At 41.8% G+C, this 23774-nt stretch overlaps 1 protein-coding gene across 7 annotated transcripts in view; it reads right to left on the reverse strand.

Annotated features, from left to right (window-relative positions):
- Positions 1-20816: 20816 nt before the first annotated feature.
- The window catches only part of TMEM229B (transmembrane protein 229B), a 42337-nt gene continuing 39379 nt past the window's right edge, over positions 20817-23774 (reverse strand). For all 7 annotated transcript variants that reach the window (XM_053385278.1, XM_053385264.1, XM_053385268.1 and 4 more), the window contains one exon: positions 20817-23425. In XM_053385278.1, the coding sequence (XP_053241253.1) occupies positions 22895-23425 (531 nt within the window). In that variant the 3' untranslated portion in view covers positions 20817-22894. The remainder of the gene's footprint in view (positions 23426-23774) is intronic.

Consider the following 23774-nt stretch of genomic DNA (forward strand, 5'->3'; position numbering starts at 1 on the left):
TGGGAATTTCAAAAGTTTTTATAAGGCACACCATTTTTCTGTGTCTCTTCTCTCTCCTGCAAGTGAGGGGAACACCCTGTTGCAACAGTTCAATAAAGGCCAAGCCTACAGGCTGCTGATTTGCTCCAATTTACTCTGGTTGGTGTCTTTACTTTTTGTCCAAGGGAGCCCTCGGATTTTTCTGGTAACACCACCTACCTGCCCATCCTACCTAACGCTATTGCTTATCACATGCAGCAATGGCAGGAGGCGACTAAACAAACATCTGCACTCCTGCTTACAAAGGGGAGGCACAACAGCTGTAGCAGCACCAGGTTTATGATGTGGAGAAAGAGGTTTCTGTCTCCCACATATGGCAGCAAGAGCCACAGCAAGGAAACTGGGGGGGGGGGGCAAGAGGCTTGAAGAGTCACAAGTCAGTGGGGAGGAGTTCCTCTCCAGCACAGATTAAAAACTAAACTGGATAAGGAGCTTGAGGGAATGGGAGTGTGGTAGAACTGTTCGTCTTGTATTTGAGGTGAGCATTACAAATCACAAAGGTCCATGTTAAAATGAAGGAATTACGAAGCACAGTGGTATGGTTAAAGCTATATGGCCTTAATGACTCACTCATTTTATTTTTAAATTCTCCAACTTCAGCATTTAGTACAGTATTTTGCTTGTTTTTGAATATTATGGGACCCCTGCGGCTAATGATTCTTAGATTCTACAGTAGTAAAACAAGTACTAACTGTACTGCCCTGTACTGCCCTGCTAAACTGGGACACTGAGGAAAGATTTTTCCCAAGAAAAGCAAAGAACAACAGTAACAACAAAGGGGAGATTTGCCAGTGGCACAGTCCATTGGCATCAAACACTCCAATTACCATGAAGGAATCAAAAATAATTAGCTTAGCAAAGGACAAACCAGAAGATGGAATATTTTAAATCTCTTCTTCTCCCATCATTTGGAAGCTAAAATAAGATGACTTTGATGTGTTTCTACAACTTAAAGGGCACATTATCCACATTACGGGGATGGGGAAAGAGTCAACAAAGTAACTTGACCGTTGTGCAAAAGAAAAAGTAGTTATTGTAAGTATTTTTGTGAAACTTTTGCCTAGCAAATAGTCTATCCACTTTAGTTAGAAATCCAGTGTCATAGAGTAGCTGGATGCAGAGCAGTGGTGGAAGGCACCAGCAGGGGCGTCCCCAAGGGAAAAAGGCTCAGAGCTTGGGGGTTGATGGTGGGATGACAATGAGTGGTCAGAGAGAGAAGAAGGAGCAGACTGGGAGGAAGGGGTGCCAAAAGCTGAAGAGGTAACAGGGTTTAGTGGGCAAGAATGAAGCTAGGGCAGAGAGCAGTCCAGAATCAGAGGTAGAAGCTGATGCAGGAGAGGAGGGAAGCCAAGAGGCAGAGATGAGGCAGACAGGTGAGGAAGCCAGGATGTCTTAACCTCCTGCAATAGGCAACTCCCCTTCCCCCTGGTCTCCCAGAACCCAAATAGGTATGAAGAGGGCAGAGCAAAGACGGGCAAGATGAAGGAGCCTCAGATTGCTTGGGAAGGAACCAGGTTAGGAGGAGACTGAGAGAGCTGTGGGAAGGTAGTCTTCACAATTGCCTCATTGGGGCAAGAGCTACTGGAGAAAGTTGCTGTGTTCACTAGGCCTGGCCTCCCAAGCTGTTTTGTTTCTTTGAACAAATAGAGTTAACTTCACTGACACTATGTAAATTATTACTGACCTGCTCCTGACACCCTCCCTGACATCCAGGGGGAGGGAGCAAATTGGGAAATTCGCTTCTATAGCACAGCCATGTAAAACTGTTCTGAATTAGATAAATAATTTCCTGCTCACCTATCCCTGAACCTTAGCTATCTAGCACCTTAGGGGAATTCTCATAGAATTCAGATGTAGGTGAGATCAAAGGTGATGACTTGACAGTAGAGCTTGGAAAGAGTTTCGTTTAATCTTCTCTTTCCTATGTTTAATGGAGAGTTAAAAGGGGAAAATTGGGCCCAAAGAATGTGCATCTTGTATCACATAGCACATAAACATAGTTTCATACACACAGCATTCCAGGATACTTCATGCTGTTAGGGTTTCTACTGTCTTCACAATGGAAAGAGTCCTGTGGGAGACTTAATGAGGATTGGAGGAAGCATTTCCCCCCAGTCTAGTAACTTCTCCAAGGACTCTTACTCCAAATGGATTTGGTGTCTTGCAAAGCTAACAGCATCCTGGGTGGAATGCATGCCAACACCCTCTTCAGAATACTATAAGCTCTTAGGGGAGGGATGTGGAACCTGTGGCCCTCCAGTTTTGTTGGTCTCCAACTCCTTCCAGCCTCAGCCAGAATAGCCAATGGACAGATACGATGGGAGTTGGAGTTCAACAACAACTGGAGGTACACATGCACCAGCAAATCTGCCACTGTTGGATAAGTAAGCAGGGCAGCTGATTTCTGAGCTATAAAGCAGGGACCTCTTGCAGAGAGGATGAGTCTGCATGCTTTTCAGCTGAAGCTCAACAGGATAAACAAGAGGTCTTTGGGATTATTCTACATTTAGCCTTGACTCCTTTAAGAGGATTGTTTTCCAAGATCCTATTTGTTTCCCTTCTCTTGGTTAAAGGGGAAACAGCACTTATCTGTCTGTGGCAGTCACTTCTAAAATAGACCTGCAATGTCCTGTTAGTTGAAAAGGGTTTAAAATAGTAAAGTGTCGATGAAAATTAACAAGTCACTGGGTCCAAATGGAATACACTTGAGAGTACTGTAAAACTGCATTACTGTTGACAAGAATATGCAACTCTGTTCTCACTAAAATAGGCCTCCTTAAAGGAAAGTTGCAAAGCAGCCAATGTAAAAACTGATTTTTTAAATTTTTTTTAGAAGGTATGCCAGGAAATTACAGTCCAGTTAGCCCAACATCTGCTCTGGCTAAACTGGAGTAAGCATTATTACACCTAGAACTGTTGAACATATATAAAAAAACAAGTATTGGTGGGAAATAATTAGCATAGGAAAGAAAATTGCCTTTATGCCCTGATTGTGAGCCCTTGTAGGCATCAGGTTTAGCCATTGTAGAGTGACTGGAAATCAACAGCAGTCTAATGAGTGCCCCTTTCCCCCTAAACAACCATACCCTCCAACATTTCTCTGATGAAAATAGGGACATCCTAAGGAAAAAAAATGGGACGCGGGTGGCGCTGTGGGTAAAAGCCTCAGCGCCTAGGGCTTGCCGATCGAAAGGTCGGCGGTTCGAATCCCCGCGGCGGGGTGCGCTCCCGTTGCTCGGTCCCAGCGCCTGCCAACCTAGCAGTTCGAAAGCACCCCCGGGTGCAAGTAGATAAATAGGGACCGCTTACTGGCGGGAAGGTAAACGGCGTTTCCGTGTGCTGCGCTGGCTCGCCAGATGCAGCTTTGTCACGCTGGCCACGTGACCCGGAAGTGTCTCTGGACAGCGCTGGCCCCCGGCCTCTTAAGTGAGATGGGCGCACAACCCTAGAGTCTGTCAAGACTGGCCCATACGGGCAGGGGTACCTATTACCTTTACCTTTAAGGAAAAATGGGACATTCCAGGATCAAATCAGAAACTGAGATGGCTTCAGTAAATCTGGGACTGTCCCTGGAAAATAGGGATACTTGGAAGGTCTGAACATCCAGTGAAAAATGGGCATATGTGTGTCTATACGTTTTACACAATTTTCTTCATGAGTGGCACTTCTGCTGAGGGCATTTAGCTCATGTGAAACAGTCTTGAAAGAGATACTTTCTGTTAGTTAATGGAATGGTTTAAATGTATGTGAAGTGTACAGAATCTTGACTGGTCTGTTTTAAGTGGCCAGAAGTGAATTGGAATTAGTCTTGAATTAATACATACAGTATTGCTTAGAAATATCTTAACATAAATCTGAATGAGCAATAAACATATGGCCAGGAGATGGCAGTGGTACATAATTCAAGAAATGAACCACAGAGAAGAGTAGAAAACATTTTATATAGAGGGAGAATATAAACTCACTTTCAGTAGTGAAGTACTGTACTTTCAGCCTCAGAAGTCTAATGTACACTAAGGAAAAATATTAACTGAGCTCATAACTTTTCTGATTTAATGATCAGTGTAGTTTTTGCCATCTGCCATGCCCATTTGAGGCACAGGTAATGTAGATTTGGCTTATGTCTTCTCTCTGACATAGCCACTTGTTGGGTATTATTATTATTATTATTTTCATCATCATCATCATCATCAAATTTTTCCTTCAATGGAATGTAGGCATTTTAAACCAGCTGTGTGAAGCAACTACTATGAACCCAAATAGCTCTGGCCATTACCCAGTGTTTAGAAGCCACATTCTCTCATATGGAATTTAATGTAGATTTTATCAGTTAACTAACTAATTGATCCACCAACACTCATATTTAAATCAAGAAGAGGAGCCATAGCTGAGTGGTCAAGCACTTGTTTTGCATTAAAGCAACCCCAAGTTTAATTCTTGCATCTCCACTTGGAAGGCTCAATTTAAAATGTAATATTAAAAGCAGTTGAAACAAATGTCAATAAACAGAATAGGGTGGAGTAATTATAAAATAGAGTATATTGGTGTCAAAGGCCAGGGTAATTTATATCCATAGCAGCCGTTTCACAATACTAGTTTGCTGCATAAATACTCAGTTCAGGCAGGAAAAAAGTGGTCTGCACATACTGAAAATAACACCATTTTGTGAATTGCCCCTTGAGACAGGCACGATCCTATTGCATTGCAAATTGCTATGCTTTGGTACAGGAGCAAAGGGCCCTGGCGGAATGTATCAGGCAAATTGTATTTAGACAGATCTGCCATTAGTTGCAACCATCATATACAATAGATTATAACTATTACTATTATTAATAATAGTAATCTATTACTTGGAGCTATACATATTTTTCTGCTGTTACTTTCTCTCTCTCCCACTTCCCAGACCATTGTCCTGAATTTATAAGGTGAAGTACATTTGCCTGATGAGCTGACATGACTGGAATGAATACAAGTTAGCCTACTATTGAGCCTACTCTGAGGCTAGGATGGTAGCACAGAAGCATCTTCCCTTGCCAGCATTATGTCTTCACAGTGGCTCAGGGACTCTTAACAATCAGACCCAGTAGAAAATCTAAATGGTGGTATCCAGGACACCATCTGGTCCAAGTTTGTTGGATGACTTTCAGTTATAAAGGCCTGAGGACATGGACAAGGCCCATGGCTAAGTTCAACCAACCAACCAACCTGTATTCCTGATCCTTGCCACTCTTGACTTACTGCATCTAGCAGGGAGGGAGTATCTAGTTGGATCTGGTAAATGAGACAGGGGGGCAGTCCCAGCTATCTTTAAAAAGGCTGTAGTAAAACTGTTCCTGGAACAAAAAACTACAGTATATTGGACTTGAAAAAAGTTAGCAACTTTCAGCAGGTAGCTATCCTTTCTTTCCCAGGCAAAGCATCTGCCAAGTCTAGGTGCTATTGGATTTTTTTAATTTATTCAATAAATTTTGATCGGATTTAAGGCCCAGTTTTTCTGCAGAAACTGCCTTGTTTGCCCTGTGTGGTGACCTTTGCCAGGATCTAAAGAATAAGACCATGCCCTTAGAAAATTATCTAATCTGTCATTTATTTGATGAGTGCTATTTCTTCCTGCCGCCTAGTATTTTAGTATTATTTATTTATGTTTTATGTGGTTTTATGGATTTTTTAAAAATGTACATTGCATTGTGGTTTAATTATTATGCTGTGCATCAATTTGGATGCTTTTTTTGGCAGAAAAGTAGTTACACATATTGGAAAGAAAACTAAAATAAACGAAATCCATTAGAAGACATTTGTTTCATAATGACCCAATGAATCAAACTACATTTTAATCCATTATCCAAGACATCCTCTCTAGAGTTATGCTTGCTTTCCTCGGCTGCAGTCTTGCATATTTTTTATCACTAAAAAGAAGAAGCAAGCTAAGTACTTCAGCGGAAATTGCACCAGAGGAGGAAAAAGGCAGAGAGTCAGCTGATCTAGAACTACTGACTCCGTAACAAAACAGGGTTTCTGCATGGCCAGCAACAGTAGACTCACAGTTCACGTGTTTATCTCCGTATGAGATCTGACTATTGAGGTGCCCTTGACAGAGAAACTGCACACTTTACTCAGCAGATTATCTTGGAACAATAAGTTCTCAATCCAGGACTGAGAACACAAGAACGTACTCATTTTATCCCTGCATTTTAATAAGTATATTTAATGCATACAGGGCATTGCTGTGGCCTTCATTCACTCCATAAAGTGACCTAATGATATGTATGTCATGGTGCAGAAGCCTCACTAAATATTTTTATTAGGAACAAAAGAAGCTGATCTGTTATCCAACCTGCTGCCCCCTGGATGTCAGTGCTGGCTCAGGTTCTTGGGAGTTGTAGTCCAAAATATCTGGCAGGCACCAGGTTAGGGAAAGCTACCTTAGACCATTGATCCATGTAGCTCTATAGTGTCCTCACTGATTGGCAGCAGCTTTCCTGCATTTCAAAGAGGGATCTTCCCCAGTCTATCCTGAAGATGTCATGGATTGAACCTGGGAAAACTTATGCATGCAAAATGTATGCTCTGCCACTGAGCTACAATTATTTACTCAAGAGAATGGCTTATTTACTGATACATGAGTCAAGTCTTACCTCTGTCATTGACCAAGCAAATTCCAGCTGCTGAGCCCCATTCCCTTGCCTCAGAGGACATCAGTGAGAGCTGTTGCCTGGTAGGTGGAGGCTGAAGGGAAACACCACTGAAGTTCAAGGATGCAGTCAGGAAATGCCACCTGACAATTCCTGGCACCAATATTTTTTGCCTACTACATATGCCTTTGTACTTAATTTTAGTATCTAACTTGAAACAGAAACACAGACCTAGCAGCTACCTCTGGTTACGAACTTAATTCGTTCCGGAGGTCCATTCTTAAACTGAAACCGTTCTTATGCTGAGGCGCGCTTTCACTAATGGGGCCTCTTGCTGCATGCATGATTTCCGTTCGCATCCTGGGGCAAAGTTCACAACCAAGAGCAGCTACTTCCAGGTTAGTGGAGCTCGTAACCTGAAGTGTTCATAACCAGAAGCATTCGTAACCAGAGGTACCACTGTATTATTGCATCTCCCATTCTGTCCCACAGCTAATTTCTACTGAAGGAGGGCAAAGTCATCTTGAAGTTTGCAAAGCCACAAAAATATTGGATGTGGAATATGAAGCCATTTTTTGTAGGCAAACAGCTTTCTCTTAATCCTTCTTGTTCTCAGTCCTATAGCCTGAAAAATAATGTAATCTTTGTTTTCCTGTAAGGGTTTTAACTTCTGCTCTGGAAATCTGTGGTTATGTATTTTGTGCAATACCATATGCTAACAGAGGAAAAATTTAAGTTTTTCTGTGGAGTTAATTTCTGTGTATATAGAATTAAGCTAGATGAACCAAAGTCACTTTGTTGATCAGTTCCAGCTTTATACACATTCCTACCTAAGTCAATCAGAGATCAAAAGTTACATTTGTTTTTCTAAATCATCAAACTGCTGCCATATTTCCTGCTGGAACACCTTGAAAGCAGAACCTTTGAAAGAGTCAGGTAGTGCAAACTTATGCATCTCTACTCAGAATTCAGAGAGACTTACTCCCAGGTGTGTGTGTGGGATTGTCAGCTGAGATGGTCATTGGCTGAATCTCCTTCCCCCACGAAACACATCCTTCCTTCTCAGACTGTACTTTTTCAGGTTGATGTGGCCTCCTCTATGTGTTAGACATATTCCCCCTTCACCAAAAGGGCCTGCTTGAAAGGGAAATAAGTATTGAAGAAGAGTTGCTGTAAAACAGAAGATCCACTTGCTGCTTTGTGTTCCTGCAGTATTTATTAAACTACAGCTATACTATTAAATACCATTTTTCTTCTAGATGTAGGCATGGTGGGAGATTTTTAAAAAATATCCTATAAAGTTATATTGCGAGGACAGGAGTGAGTTTATACGATGCTCAGCTATCTATGTGTATTCACCTGGCTTTGAGAGCAGACATCCATGGGTTTTATTTTTAAACGTTTGCCTTATCTGGACAGGAACATGTGTGTATGGATTTATGACATTGGCATTTGCTTTCTCACTTCCCTTTTGCCTCAGAGTTAAGGGGTCTAATTGTACAAAATAATCTGTGAAAGGCTGAGACAAATCTATCTCAAATTCCATGGTACTAAACTATTGAATCTTTTTTTTTTTAATAAGCAACCACGACGGAAGACAGAACAGAAAGTAACCACGTGGCAGGACCCTCAGAGTGAAATACTCCTCCAAACTATGATAGGAGAATTTAAGATAAACAGTTAATGACTCATGTGAAATACAGATAAGAGAAACAAATCCAAATGGATCATGTAAATGTATTTGTATAGCCTGTTCTCCTGTGATGGTTTTCTTCTTGTTGTTCAGTCGTTTAGTCATGTCCGACTCTTCATGACCCCATGGACCAGAGCACGCCAGGCACTCCTGTCTTCCACTGGTCAAACTCATGCTGGTAGCTTCGAGAACACTATCCAACCATCTCGTCCTCTGTCATTCCCTCCTCTTGTGCCCTCCATCTTTCCCAACATCAGGTTCTTTTCCAGGGAGTCTTCTCTTCTCATGAGGCGGCCAAAGTATTGGAGCCTCAGCTTCACGATCTGTCCTTCCAGTGAGCACTCAGGGCTGATTTACTTAAGAATGGATAGGTTTGATCTTCTTGCAGTCCATGGGACTCTCAAGAGTCTCCTCCAGCACCATAATTCAAAAGCATCAATTCTTCGGCGATCAGCCTTCTTTATGGTCCAGCTCTCACTTCCATACATCACTACTGGGAAAACCATAGCTTTAACTATACGGACCTTTGTTGGCAAGGTGATGTCTCTGCTTTTTAAGATGCTGTCTAGATTTGTCATTGCTTTTCTACCAAGAAGCAGGCGTCTTTGGAGATAATGATGGCATTTGCACATAGTAATAAGTCAAGACCCTTGACTAAATAAAGCATACTGTGCATGAGTTGTGCACATGCACACAGCCTGAATACTCGCATTTAGCTCCTCCCTTCGTGCAGTAGGGTAAACAAACCAGGATGGAATCTAGACACATATAAGAAACAATGTGAAAATCTTTTTTTAAAAAACATTTTGAAAAATATATTGACTTTGCCATAGTTCACCATCACCATCTAGTGTAAGGTATAATGTACTTCACAACACACTTAAAACATTTTATTTGCAGCTGTATAGCTGAGTCCTGGAATGGGATAGCTTAGTGTTACAACTGAACCCAGGGTCGTGGTTTACTTCTCCCTAACAAGCCAAGATTTCTTAGCCAACACCAATCTTTGGTGCAAGGCTGGCTAGTGATATTTGCTTTTTATAAGGAAATAATCCACAATCTCATATTAAAACATAATTCTGGTCTCATTGTTTTGTGTTGTTGTTGTTTTGTGCCTGCTTGTGTGAAGGGAGGCACAAAACAGGATTCAGGATGTTATTTATTAAGCCAAAGTCCTTGATTTATTTTGTGCGAATGCAGCCAAATGTCTATAGAGAAAAGCATGTCCATGGTCACTACTGAAGTGCACTTGTTGCAACTCCACGAGTTTCAAGAAAATAGTGGGTGTTGAAATAAATTTTTGCAGCTCTGCTCTTCCTATGGAATATTCTACCGAGATAACCTTGTTGTCCTTTATTGACTCCTGTACCATTTATGGGCACTGTTATAATGCTGCTGCTAGCAAACAGGAGGACAGGTGCTGAAAAAGTACATGCTGATGCATGGACTTCCTGCACAGTTCCATAACGTTATTTTCCTTTAGTACATTGTGAATAGCTTTCTTGGCTTCCAGTCTTTGACTGGAATACTGCATATCAGTGTATTCTTGATTTTAGATTTCCTTGTTAAAAAACAAAACACTATAACAAAACACTAAAAACAAAAAGTAAACACTATCCAAACAGCTTTTCCGAGACATAACATTCCATAGATTATCTAATAATTTACTACATCTAGGCAAGTAGTACTCTGACATTTGCACAGGTTTACTATTCCAATATTCTTCATGTTACTAATAGAGAACTTCAGGGTGCAAGTTAGCACCAAAGCACTCTTTAACACTTGCTGGCAACTATATCCTCAGTTGAAAACATTTGACTTTCAGCCACATTTGTGTTGCTCCTGCCACTGTAGTCAATAGGTCCAGCTCTGAGGGCCTTCTGGCAGTTCCCTCACTGCGAGAAGTGAAGTTACAGGGAACCAGGCAGAGGGACTTCTCAGTAGTGGTGCCTGCCCTGTGGAATGCCCTCCCATCAGATGTCAAGGAAATAAGCAACTATCTTACTTTTAAAAGACATCTGAAGGCAGCCCTGTTTAGGGAAGTTTTTAATGTTTAATGCTGTATTGTATTTTTAACATTCGGTTGGGAGCCACCCAGACTGGCTGGGGTATATTATTATTATTATTATTATTATTATTATTATTATTATTATTATTACTATTGCATAAATTGACTTTTAAAAGTTTATTTTGCAAGTATCCAGAGCCGGTTAGGTTGCCCATTGCTGCATGCCTATGTTTTTTCATCACACAATTTTTATCCTGTTCATGTATAAGAAACTTCCATAATGTTTGCTCTGGCTGGCACAGGCTCCCCACTGTCTCAGACTTTCAGAGGAAACCTCTCACATTTTGTCTTACTGTGAACTCTGAACTGAAATACTAGTAAATCTCATATCCTACAACTCATACACGAATGATATGTCTCTATAACTCCCTTCTTACAGTTGGTGGAATGAGGTGTAGAGAAAACTGCCTGATGGCTTAGCAGAAAGGTCTGTTCTGGTTGAAAACCCTTCAATACGAAAATTAAAGCATCCCTTCTCAAACGGAAATACTTTACTCAGTGTTCCATGCTGAACCGAAGCTGCCCCTGATTGATCTCTTACCCTTCTCACCTGTGACCCACATTAATGTGAGGGGCAAGTTGGCATCCCTGCTCCAAGCTGTTTTCCTGAGCCTTAGAGCAGAGCTTAGAGCTTAAGCAACCATCTTCTTTCCTTTGTGGCCATGCCCCCCCCCCAATAATAACCCAATCTGAAAGGAATGTTCACTTACACCCCCACCCCCCAAAAATCCCCCACACCTAACCTAGCACTTCTCTATTGCTCCCACAAGGTTCTTTTCATCACGCATTCAGAGCTGTATCTTTGATGTTTTTGTGGCACCCAGCAGCCATCTCACCTGTTCTCTCGGTCCTTTGAAAGTATTGGCACACAACAGATGGTAAATAGAGCTGAATTTACAGAGATCACATGGCATCACCAGCAAATCTTTCTGCCCACTGGGAATTGCAGTCTCATACCCTCCAACATTTATCCAGTGAAAATAGGGACGTCCCATTCCATAATGATAATTCTACTATTTATACCCCACACATCTTACTGAGTTGCCCCAGGCACTCTGGGCAGCTTCCAACATAAATAAAAACAGAGGAAACTGGAATGTGCTTTACAAGTTATATAGCTTCAGGAGAGGTCAGACAGACTAGAAGAGCCTTCCCCAACCTAGTACCTTCCAGCTAAAGCACACATCAGACCTTGCCAATGTGGCCAATAATCAGGGATGATAGGAGTTGAAGTCCAAATCATCTTGAGGCCACCAGTCTGAGAAAGCCTGAACTAGAATATTAAAAAGAGAGAAAGAGATTTCTTAGAACTGTCTGACCAAATTAATCAGCAGAGCTCACCTTTCAGAGTAACTGGAATGGCTGCATCTGTTAATTATGGGAGTATAAAAAAGGAGGATGCCATATTTAACTACATGTATGATGAGGGACGCGGGTGGCGCTGTGGGTAAAAGCCTCAGCGCCTAGGGCTTGCCGATCGAAAGGTCGGCGGTTCGAATCCCCGCGGCGGGGTGCGCTCCCGCTGCTCGGTCCCAGCGCCTGCCAACCTAGCAGTTCGAAAGCACCCCCGGGTGCAAGTAGATAAATAGGGACCGCTTACCAGTGGGAAGGTAAACGGCGTTCCGTGTGCTGCGCTGGCTCGCCAGATGCAGCTTGTCACGCTGGCCACGTGACCCGGAAGTGTCTGCGGACAGCGCTGGCCCCAGGCCTCTTGAGTGAGATGGGCGCACAACCCCAGAGTCTGTCAAGACTGGCCCGTACGGGCAGGGGTACCTTTACCTTTACCTTTATGATGACCACAGCTAGCAATGGGTTGTTTTGTTTTATATGTTGAGCTTCTACTAAAGCACTAAACGCTTCTATGTCTTATGAGACACAGGTAGGTAGGGCTTTGCTTTCAGTCAGGTTCTCAACTATTAATAACACACACACACACACACACACACACACACACACACACACACACAAACACACTACCAATAGTAAATCCCTTCCTCTTAGGAGCAGTAATCTATGTCATTTAGGTAGAGTTGTTTGAGAAACTTCTTTTCTAGAAAGGGTTTTGGGGATCATAGCCGTAATGTTCTAAAGATGATAGACTCTATCAGATAGAACATTTTCACAAACTAGGCTTCAAGTGCTTTCAAGCCTTTCCCATGCTATTATTCTGAAAAGCTGTTCATGCAGAAGAGAAAACAGAGAACAGGAACTTGTAATACAAATGAACATTCTGATCAATGTGGATTTTGCATTTGCTTCACAAAGTCATTGAAGGAAGAGCTGCTTTGAACCTCCTGTTTAGTAAAATGTCTTTTGAGCTATTTGTTTAGCTGATGTGTTTCTGTGGTGGCACCTGTTCTATGCAGCAAATTGGGCTTAGATTGGGTGGCCTGTTCTTTGTGTGGGTGACTGGCTTACGCTGCATTGCAGCAAGGGAAATGAACTAGACGGCCTTTTGTTTCCTCCCAGGTCTATCTATAATTGTGTGTTTCTGGCATGTATCTCCTTGTTTCATCCTCAATGTACCCGTGACTATATTAAATAATTTGTTAGGAGAATAGCTAAGTATCATATCTGCTAGTGTTAGGGGTGTTCAATTAAGATCCCAATCAAGAGTGTGAGATAAAGCATCTCATATGAACTCATCACAGAGACAAGGATTTGCGGTAGGCTTTTTCCAAATTATACACATATGCACAAACACATAAAGCAGGATGGCTGTGGGCCATAACTGTATAAGTTGGGACCATCATTCCCATGAGTGCTGGAACAAGTCTTCCTCCATTGTCTCTGATGAAGCAGTACTGTTGGCTGGCAATCAAGCCATGAAGGAACCAGGCCCTGTTGCCAGGGGCAACACAAGGACTCCATGTGGTTGTGGTACTTGATGAGGAGAATTACCAGCACCTGACTATAGCCAGTCTGTTTCAGTGGGACACCTCCATTTCTAGGTGAGACTCCAAAACAAAAAATGGAAAAAAATCAGTGTCTTCTATTATTTCTACACACTTTTTAAAAATTTGTAAAGCTCAAGTGCCTATGTGTATTTTAGCATCTATGAATTGTTAAGTGTCAGAAAGGAATGTCAAATAACAGATATCTTTAAGTTTAAAAATGCACTTACTCAATACCTTAAATCATGAATTCCTTAAGTTATCCCTTGTACCCTTTAAGCATCGTGCTGCGCTCGTGGTCCCATTTCACTGACTGAGGCAAAACAGGAAGGTGCCGCACTGTGTGAACAACACAGGCTGTTTCCTGCCCCCCGCCGCTGCCATTGCTGCCACCACAGAAGTCTCAATTACTGGGATCGTGCAGCTGTGGCTTCCAGGTTCCAGCTAGAGCCCTGCAAGAACATGCCGGAACCTGGAAGCCGCTGCATCCAGTTCTTGCTTCTCCAGTGGCGGGGGAGGGGGCACCCACAAGGCCTCCTTTTGGATTCTGTTGCCTGAGGCAAGTGCCTCAGTCTGCCTCATGGACAGGCCGGCCCTACAAAAGGATTACTCTTCTTTCTGAATGATTTAAGCATGGCAAAGATGATTATGATCTTGAAAAAACGGATTTGGTCCAGGGGGACTGTTGGATGGGAAGAGATAGATAAGCAAGTAGATAGAGCTTGGAACAGCACTTCTGAGTGGGCTGGGGGTCAGAAGTAGCCTGGCGCAATTGCACCAGAAGTCCACTTGCCTCTGCCCACAACATGCTTCTCTTCTCCAGCTACATTAATTATACAAATGATTTTTTAAAAACCATTTTAACTGAATAGGTCTTTTTTATTATTTCATGTGCTCCTTTGCGGGGGGGGGGGGGGAAGGGGGGCCCTTTTTGAGGAACTGTGCCAGACCTCCTGGTCACTTGGAAGGGGTAGAGATGGGCAACAGCGGTCCACTTGTGACTAAGGTTTTAAAATGTTTCTATTTTAAAAACAAGCTGACATTTTTAAATAGAAGAAGTAAAAAGCCACAAATGTAAAAGCATATGTGCCCATCAGTGCTGGTCCCATCATGGCTACTGCCTTGCCTCACTTGAAAGAGGAGATGGATGTTGAATGCAGAAGCCAAACAGGTGCAGACAGAGTTTAATTGCAAAGCAAAATTCCCAGTGCATTTTGAATGTGGTAGTTCTACCATGGGGAGAAAAAAATTAAAAGATGGAAGCAGAATTTTTAGTCTAATTATAGGTTCTACTAAAGTTGATCATCTGGTTTGGTAATGGAGCAAGTACAAGAACAGCATTCTGTTCAGGTTTGCTGCTCACAGAAAAAGATGCTTCTTCCAGGCTTGGCCAAAAGGGAAGGCTGGAAAAGTGAGGTGATCAGGGGGAGAAAGGCAAGCAGACCTATCCTATGATCAGAGGCAGAACGTTGAGCATTATGCCAGGGCTGACAGTGGAATAAAATAGTTGTGATCCTATGCTCATCCAACAGGACACTGAAAAAGCAGATTGGGGAAATTGCTGAAAGACTGGTGCAAGCAGCATGACAGCATAATTGTTCTGTCCCCAGTAACCATGTTGACAAGGCAGCCAACATACACCATAGTCTAACCATGACAACCCCTGAGATTCCACAGCTAGCTGGAGGGCAATCTACACAGTTATGACAGCTCTGATCAAAGTTCACTCCTGCATCACCACAGTTTTCCTCACAGACGGCCGTCAAGATAGGATGTTGCTCAACATTAGCCATGTGAACACTTGAGTCTTTCATGTTATCCAACAAGGTATTGCCAACACTTACACCAAAATGATGTACATCTGAGCCCTGAAATATCATTTGGCTTCCCGGGCCAGGAAGATTATGGGCTGTTATGAGAGTTGCCTGATTGAAATTGCCTACAGTTTCTCTCTTTGACCAGTAGCCTCTGTAGCTCAGTCAGTAGGGAGCCAGTGCCAGTTCTACAGGGCTCCCAGGTCAAGCTCAATGGCCTCTAACCATTAGGCTCTTTGGCCCAATCGGGGTCTGAATATGTTACATTTCAACTGAATATTGTTGCCATATGGCATCCTGAAGGTACTGCTTTTCCTACATGTTCTAAGACCATGGCAAAGTATGCAGCCATTATACCTCCTGCCATATTGCTGTATCAGACTGCTTGCTCTCCCTCCTGTCTCATGGCTGCAACAAGCAGAAGTGTAGTTTCCCCCCTTGCGGTGGGTGAGGAGAAAAGTGAGCAAAGGAGAATGGGTAGTGGCTGCATATTCTACCGGCTTGGAACTTTTAAAAGGAAGACTTGGAAAAGGCATGATAACTGGCTTGCAATTTGACAATTCTCAGTTCAAAAACTGTCCACCATATTTAAGATTGTGTCAGCAATTAAATTAAAGCATCTTGTGGCTAAATTCCAGAAGCACTGTGTATCCCATGCTGCATTTAAAACAGGTACTGTTGAGTATACTCCCACTACTCATTAGTAAGATCCTGTTGTTTTGTGGCTTAAGTATGGTACCAGTAGTTTTATTTGTGCAAACCAAGCTTTTTTGTAGGAGGGGATCTATATACCAATGGCTCCCCCCAGTTCTGGTCCAATGCATTTTGCTAATTGGGCTGGAACAAGAAATTGTGGCAAACCTGCCTCCATATTTGGGAAGTTCCTGATCCTCTCCCAGAAACAAAAGTTATTTTTTCCAGAATTATACTCCTTTTCTCTTTCACTTTCCTGTAAGCAAGATCCGTTTTCTGATCACTAAATTTTCTGATCACATACAGCCCAGTCCAGTGCAAAGGGGTTTTGGATTGTTCTGCCATTCATCAAAGGCGGCAAAAAGGAATTATAAATTTGGCCTCAGTAAACTTATGTTATGTGCCCATTTCTCAATTCCAAGAGTACATAGTTTATTGAAGTCAGGCGAGTTACCCACTTCAATTATTTTATGATTAATTAAATGTACAACTTTGCTTTTATTTTAATGAACCTTGTTGTATTCACAATCCAGATGCGTAAAATGAAAATTTTGTTCTGCAGAATTTAAATGAACATTTCACACTTGCTTAAGATCATCATCTGGTATACTATTGAGAAATGCTGTATAGGTTTATAGGGAAGTTTTAAATGTTTGGTGTTTTACTGTAGTTTTATTATTTGTTGGAAGCTGCCCAGAGTGACTGTGGCAACCCACTCAGGTGGACAGCATATAAATAGGCGTTCAAGACCTTGTACCGCTGTGAGGTTGCCTGTGTAGCAGTAGTTTTTTTGGGACAAATTCTGACAAAGACTTTAAGGTTTTCTAAGGCAAGGCCTAGAGCAGATGAGTTCAGTCTGATTGGCCTGGGGAACAGCAGTCTCTGATTGGCTGAAGATTCCAGTCAGTTTTAAATTAGCTGTACCCTGAGGAGTTGGAAGAGAGAAAAAATTGATGACAGAGGTATGAGGAAAAGCCGAGAGAAAAAGTCTAAAGCTAAGGTCTGGATATGAATTCAAATCAGTTTGGGTATAAAGCTGCATTTTCAAATCTGCACCTTCTGAAACAATATGTGAACAAAGCACAGCCTTTCTTTAAAATTCACACTTGTCCAAAAATTCACACGTATTCAAAAAGTCACAAGTTGCTGCAAAATGTGGAGAACTGGATTTAAGACTGAAAAAAAGAGAAGCAAAATTAACAAATCCTTCCATCCCTACTAGTGACTGAGTTGATCTGCAAAAGCTACCCTGTATAAAGATCTTACTAGAGAGAGATTGCACAAGTGTGAACTCAACTGTCCAAGCCACCAAAAGAAGAACTAGAGAAACTTTGGGGCACAGAGGCAGATTGTTCATGGCAGCTGGACTGGATGGCGGGAGTAACAGGGAGCAGCAGAGGTATATCTAAACCTGTGTTTTTGCTGGAGTTGTTGTTGAAAATACACAGATTTCCTGTGTCGGTGGTCCAGACTGGTTCCTTCTTGAGTTATTGACAGAAAAATAATCCATTGTCCCGCAGTGACAATGAAATCTAATGTCCTGGAATATCTCAAACAGTAAGATACAACCGTAGAATTATAGGGTTCAAAGAGGCCACAAAGGTCATCAAGTCCAGCATTCTGCAGGAATCCTTTGCCCACTGTGGGGCTTGAACCCACGACCCTGAAATTAACCCTCTCATGCTCTGCCGGCTGAGCCTATTATCATGCTTGCTTTGTTAGTTGATATTATTAGAATTTGTATTGTGATGCTTTCATTTGTTGGCTTTTAGTACTGTGTTTATTTTATTGCATTTTAGGATTTCTCTTAAATGGTTGGTTTACTTATTTGTTGTGCAGAGAACATATGTTATAGAGTGACTCACAAGTAAATACCATACAAAAATTGAACAGTTAGACTGATTGGAAGTTGTAGATGGCACCTAGAACAAAATTCTTCTCCAAATGCAACCTAGCCTTATACACCGAGAAGAACATTTCACTGGACTCAGATGTGATTAGTTTTCAGCTAGGTATGCATAGGATTGGGCTATTGGTCTTTAATATGAAATGGTGGATTCATGAAAAGGTGGATTCACAACAAGCATGTTTTTAACTCTCAAACTGCTGCTGACGAGTTGTTGCCCTCCAACTGTTTTGGACCATAACTTCTATCAGGCCCAGCCATTGCAGCAACAGATTGGTGAGAGCTGCTCTAAAAACTCCCTTTCATCCTGAAACTATGTGTGCTTTGTCAGCAGAAAATGAATAATGAATAAATGGCTGCATTAGTGGGGAAAAATATAATAAAATGAATGAATGAAAATGAATAGGTCATATTGTAGACCAGTATTCAATAATATTAATCTACTATTGAACATAGGCATAGCACTTAAGAGTATTCAAAAGGACTTTACATGCATTACATCAGTAATCCTTCCAGCAATAGGTCAGTGTTATTGTCCCCCCACTGTAGATGGTCTGCCCAGTATGATAGTAGTCTACCTAAAGCCATTTACTGTGTCCCTGGCAGAAATGAGATTTGGCTAGGAACCTCTTTGATTCACTATACTACATGATGAATAACCATTCACTGGGGAGTCTCAAACGGTGCTCCTAAACTAGAATGCTTCATGCTCCAGAATAGTTATTTAAAGCCTGACAATGGGATGCATCTTTTTTCAAAATAATTATTCCAGCACTGGACATCCATGTAACACAGGGTTCTTCCTGACTCTCAAATGCTTTCCAATTTGGCATTCAGAAATATTTGACACAGTTCACTGTGCAAAAACTAGGAAGCAAGTTACACTGAAACAGTGCAAGGTGCTTTTAGTCAGCTACTGTAGTTTATGGTAGGGATATGTGGGGATAGGATGGGATACTAACAAATATTAGCATATTTTTAACCCACCCACGTCCCTTGGGTAGATAGAGCGAGTTATAAAGCAATAAATAAAGGAATAAAGGAATGAATGATTGTGACACTAACCTTAGTATAAGTATTTGCATTTTCAGGCTACAATCTTATGCCCACTTACCAGGTAGTAAGCACCATAGGTCTCAATCGAATTACTACTTAATGGACATGAAAGGTATCTCAAAGGTCATCAGATCCAATTTGCTGCTCTGGGAGAATCCCCTAAATAAATCAGTTGAGAGGTGTTCTTACTTTGCCCCCCCCTAACATTCAATAAATATACTGGGGCTGATGGAAGTCTAACAGGTTCCCAGCCTGGTTGTGCACAGTGTAGATACACAGTGGAATTGCAGAGGCACTTCCCTCATTAGTTCCAGTGAGCACTGAAGCCCAGAGACAGCATATTTTAGAGACTAAGTATGTCCTTTCTAATTTTGCCACACATTTGCGTTCATTTCAAGATTTGTCCCTTATCTGTGTGGTGCTGGAGCTCTTTTGCTATCTATCTGAATGGCTAAAACAGAGGTGAAGAACCTGTAGCCTACAGATATTGCTGGACCAGCTTCCATCATCCTTGGTCATTGGTCACACTGGTTAGGGCTGGTGGGAGATGACATGACTACTGAATAACCTAAATAAATATGAATGGTATGCCTAGAAATAGACCAGCTGAGTTTGGGTTCTTTACTGTGTTGTAAGAAAAGCTGCAACATAACACAAGTATAATGCAGTGCATGAGCAAATTTATAACCCATTTCCAATGACATAAGCATGAACCACCCTCTTCTTACAAGGAAGAGAGGGCAAAACCAACAAACCACAAGTTTTTTTTTATTGCTGGTGAATTCAAACAGGCAACTTTTAATCTACTGAGGAGGATACACATACAAGCAAATATTTAACTGAGAGTTCTGTGAGTGTTTTATTTGCCAGTGCTTTACCTGCTGCACTTCTCAGCAATGAGGCCACCATTGCTGTGTAGTTTAAGCAACCCAACTGTAAAACAACATCAGTAGTTTTCACTAGAACTGAAGGAGAAAAATAAATGTAAATAAAGCAAAAGAGGTAAAACGCTTGACTGCAACCAAGTTGCTTTTCTCAAAAAAAAAAAAAAAAAAGAGTAATGAGATCTGCAGGGCCTGACACATACAGTAACTTTGAGATGTTGTAGAATACTATCAAGGAAAGCTCATATGGTCTGTGGGTTGTAGTCTGGTGAATGCTGCATGAGGAAATATGAACTTATGCCCAGCTCAGTTCCTGGTGTGCAAACTGCGAATAAAGTGCACTTGTGTGTGAAAATTATAGCCCCTTGGGGACACATCTACACAGTACGAACCAAATAAAATAGCATAAAATAAGCTCAAGGAGGTGTAGTTCTGATGCCTCATGGGAAAATGTAGTTCAAGTGAAAGGGGTGTTCATAGGCAAGAGGCTAGAAGCCATTTTTCAGTGTAAGCAAATAACAATTTGTGAGCTGTGAAATAACTGTGTTATTTAGGATGGGATTATAGACCCTCTAAGGAGCATGGGATTGTGCTACTGGCCAATTCAGGGGATAGATATTGCTACAAAAACCTTACATATTCTAAATAGATCCATGATGTTGCCTTTTTAAAATTAAAAAAGCCTTCCATTATAGTGTTTTTGTAATGTTAGTAAAGGAACCAGTGTTGCAGCAGATGTTAGCAGTCAGTGGCTACTAGTGAAAGCAATGATATTCCACTAGTCCAGCCTTATCTAATGCTTTGAACTGTGGTTACCAGAAGATTCAAGTGTAGCCCATCTTCTATTTGCACCATTCCCTCCATCACAGAATACTTGGAGGAAAATATATTTAGTTTGTTAAAAACTTTTTCATGAAAAGCAAGACGCAGTATCTTTCCGATTCGCTGTTTCTCTTTTGTGGTTTAGGACAGCAGGTTAGAAAAGTGGAATGCCAAGAATAATGCTTATTTTCATGGCAAATCCAATTATGAACTAAGGCTGGAATTTGATATCCCCTTCCCTGGGAATAAACCCCATTAAACTCAACTGGGCTTAATTCTGAGGAGACATGCATAGGATTACACTGTAAAAAAGGATTAAGATTGTGATTCCATAGCCAATAAATATCTCCTCCATTTTATTTTCCACTCAGCTGACCATTATTGCAGCATGTTGTTGCATGGCACTGCCTCAGACAGGAAACACAATTTAATTCAATATAAAATGGATGAATGATAAATGGGAACGCTAATCTCTCTGTGTGTTTGCTGAGTATTTCAGGAGACACGTGTCTAAAACAGGGCAGACCTGAATAAGCTTCTGCTTTCAGTGCTCCAGCAGATCCATTGCCCGCAATGGATTCACACCTGAGCGAAAATTAGGAAGAACAAACTAATTACACTTCGAAAATACAAGACAAGATACTGTTACAGTTATTCTTATTCATAAAACAATGCAGATCCCATCCTGGGTGGTAGAATGAAATTCAACAGAACAAACAACAGCTGTGTTAACTGACTGCCAGATGGAGAAAACAGTCAATGGTCAGTCAAACAATAATGCAGGCCTCATCTAAACAAACCACAGAAGATGAGACTGCAGCCACATAAAGAAACTTGCATCCCAAGCTCAACTCATTGCTAGTGCAATTCAATTCCGTTCAGTGCAAATGATACCTGGTTCTTTCTTTATTTTTACCCAGGAGGTCTAGTAACAGCATACCCTCCTCTTAAGGCTATTGGATGCTTTGTTAATTTAAGCTGTCCTTCGGTCTTTCATACTTTCTGCAGGCTCTGAAACAGCCTTCTCCAACTTTGGGTCCCCCAGAGGTTGAACTGCAACCCCCATAACCTCTGACCACTGGCCATGTGGGCTGGAGATGATGGAGGTTGTGGTTCAGCAATCTCTGGGGAGCCAACCTTAGGGAAGGTGGTTCGAGAATGCCTCCCGTCCTACCTACACTGGTCACAATCCATTTGGAAGATCCTGGAGAATGGCTTTTCAGCACTCCCCACCATAAAGCAGTGGGATATCACCTCCAGCGACTCATAGCTTTCTGAAGAGAGATTACTGCACCCCTAATACTGCTGTTAAGTACATAGAGAAGAACATCAAGCATAGCTTCCCGAAGATCTGTAGAAGCAGATGAGCACTGCACAGTGTCTTGCACAATTCTAATTCCCAATAAATCCAGGAGACACACAGAGACTTCAATACCTGGGCCAATGGTCCACAATTATTGCCAGTGGTATCATTGGTGACAGAATTCTCAAGGGAGGAAGGCAGAGAGGATCCTGGTAATGTGAACAGTTACTATGGGGCGAATCGGAGCTGAAGCAGCCCTTCTGTTCAGTTCTATTACAAAGAACAAGGATAGGAGGCAGGGAAGACTTCAGCCATTTCTCTCCCGTTTTGGGCTCCTTGGCCAAAAATGCAACTTGTACAGTAATGATATAATTAATCCAGCAGAAGAGACTTTTATTTTATTTTTTAAAAAGACTATTGGGAGTGGGAGAAGGTCTCTAGCGAGCCTCAGGATGGATGAGTCAAAAAGTAATTTTATAGAAATCCAGGAAGATGTCCAGCACCATATTATCATACACTGTGGTGCATTTAAAAACAAAAAACTTAGGAGGGAGCACACAAGAGGGCAAACCACCTCCCCAGTTGACTGCCACTGTTGGGTTGTCTCAACAGCTAATGAGTTTTCCTTGACCCTGAAGCATCTCGGGTCCCATGGGAGGTACTGGTTGCAAGCAAGCACCTGAATATTGCCTAGTGGGATATAAGCCAATCACTAAGTTAAATGGGGCGTCTGTGCCAATCTACTAACTTGTTATTTGTACAAGGTTGATGAGCATTACTCTTATCCCCCCCACCCACCCATATGTAGTAAAATGCAGGTATTATGACTGTTCTCATAATAAGTTACAAGTCAAACTATCTCACCAACAGGTAGCTGACAGTGCTACTTGTTGCTTTAAAAAAAACAAAAAAAGAGAGCAAAAATCCATAGAAAACCTACTGATTCCATTTTTTCATGCATGCCTCCAAACACAGGAGGTTTGTTTATCATACAGGAAGCAGGAGTTTTGTTTTTGAGGCCATCATCAAAAGTCTCCAGTGAAAGGGGCAGGAGAATTCACTTAGTCAAGGTGTAGTTTGAAGTTACTGTTCAGTTAGTTTTCACATGGCCATTGGCCAAGGTTACAGCAGCAGTAGGAGACCCGGGTTCAGCATTCTCATCAAATCGCAAACGCAGGGTGTTCCTGATGACTAACTGTTCCATGATGACTGCTGCACAGAACCATGGAATGGCATACTCCAGGGTTATGAGGCCCATGAAGTTCAAGTCAAACTGTGAATAGTCCCAAGGGCAGGCATCAAACTGGCGCAGGATGAAGCCGGTGGTGAACTCCCAAGTATACGTCCACAGGGTGTAAATCAGGCAACGCACTAGGATGTTGCACTTGTCCTTCAGGTACAGGTACATCTTTTCTACAATGAGGATGGAAGTTCCATAGATGAAGAGTGCCCATACGCTAGTGACACCTGGGAATTTCCAGTTGAAATTGACCACAAACTCCCAAGCAGCTGTGAACATCACCTCACAGAAGTAACCATGAATAGCATAGAGGTACCAACGGGAGAAAGCAGTCAGGGGTTCTGCAGACGCCATCCTTCCGCACAGTCCCCAGCAGGAACTCTGAAAGACAATTGGGGGTGGAGAGAGGGATTAAAGACTCAGTAAACAAGGGTAACAGCACTAGATCTTGTCACACTGGGGGTTAAAGACATAACAAAATAATATAATGCATAAGGGTACAAAGTACAAAAATGTGAATCAATAATATAACAGATAATGAAATAATAATAATAATAATAATAATTTATTATTTATACCCCGCCCATCTGGCTGGGCCTCCCCAGCCACTCTGGGCGGCTTCCATAAAAACCAAAAATACAGTAAAATCACACGTTAAAAACTTCCCTGAACAGGGCTGCCTTAAGATGTCTTCTGAATGTCAGGTAGTTGTTTATCTCTTTGACATCTG

Source organism: Podarcis raffonei, chromosome 1, assembly GCF_027172205.1.
Source record: "Podarcis raffonei isolate rPodRaf1 chromosome 1, rPodRaf1.pri, whole genome shotgun sequence".
Lineage (NCBI taxonomy): Eukaryota > Metazoa > Chordata > Lepidosauria > Squamata > Lacertidae > Podarcis > Podarcis raffonei.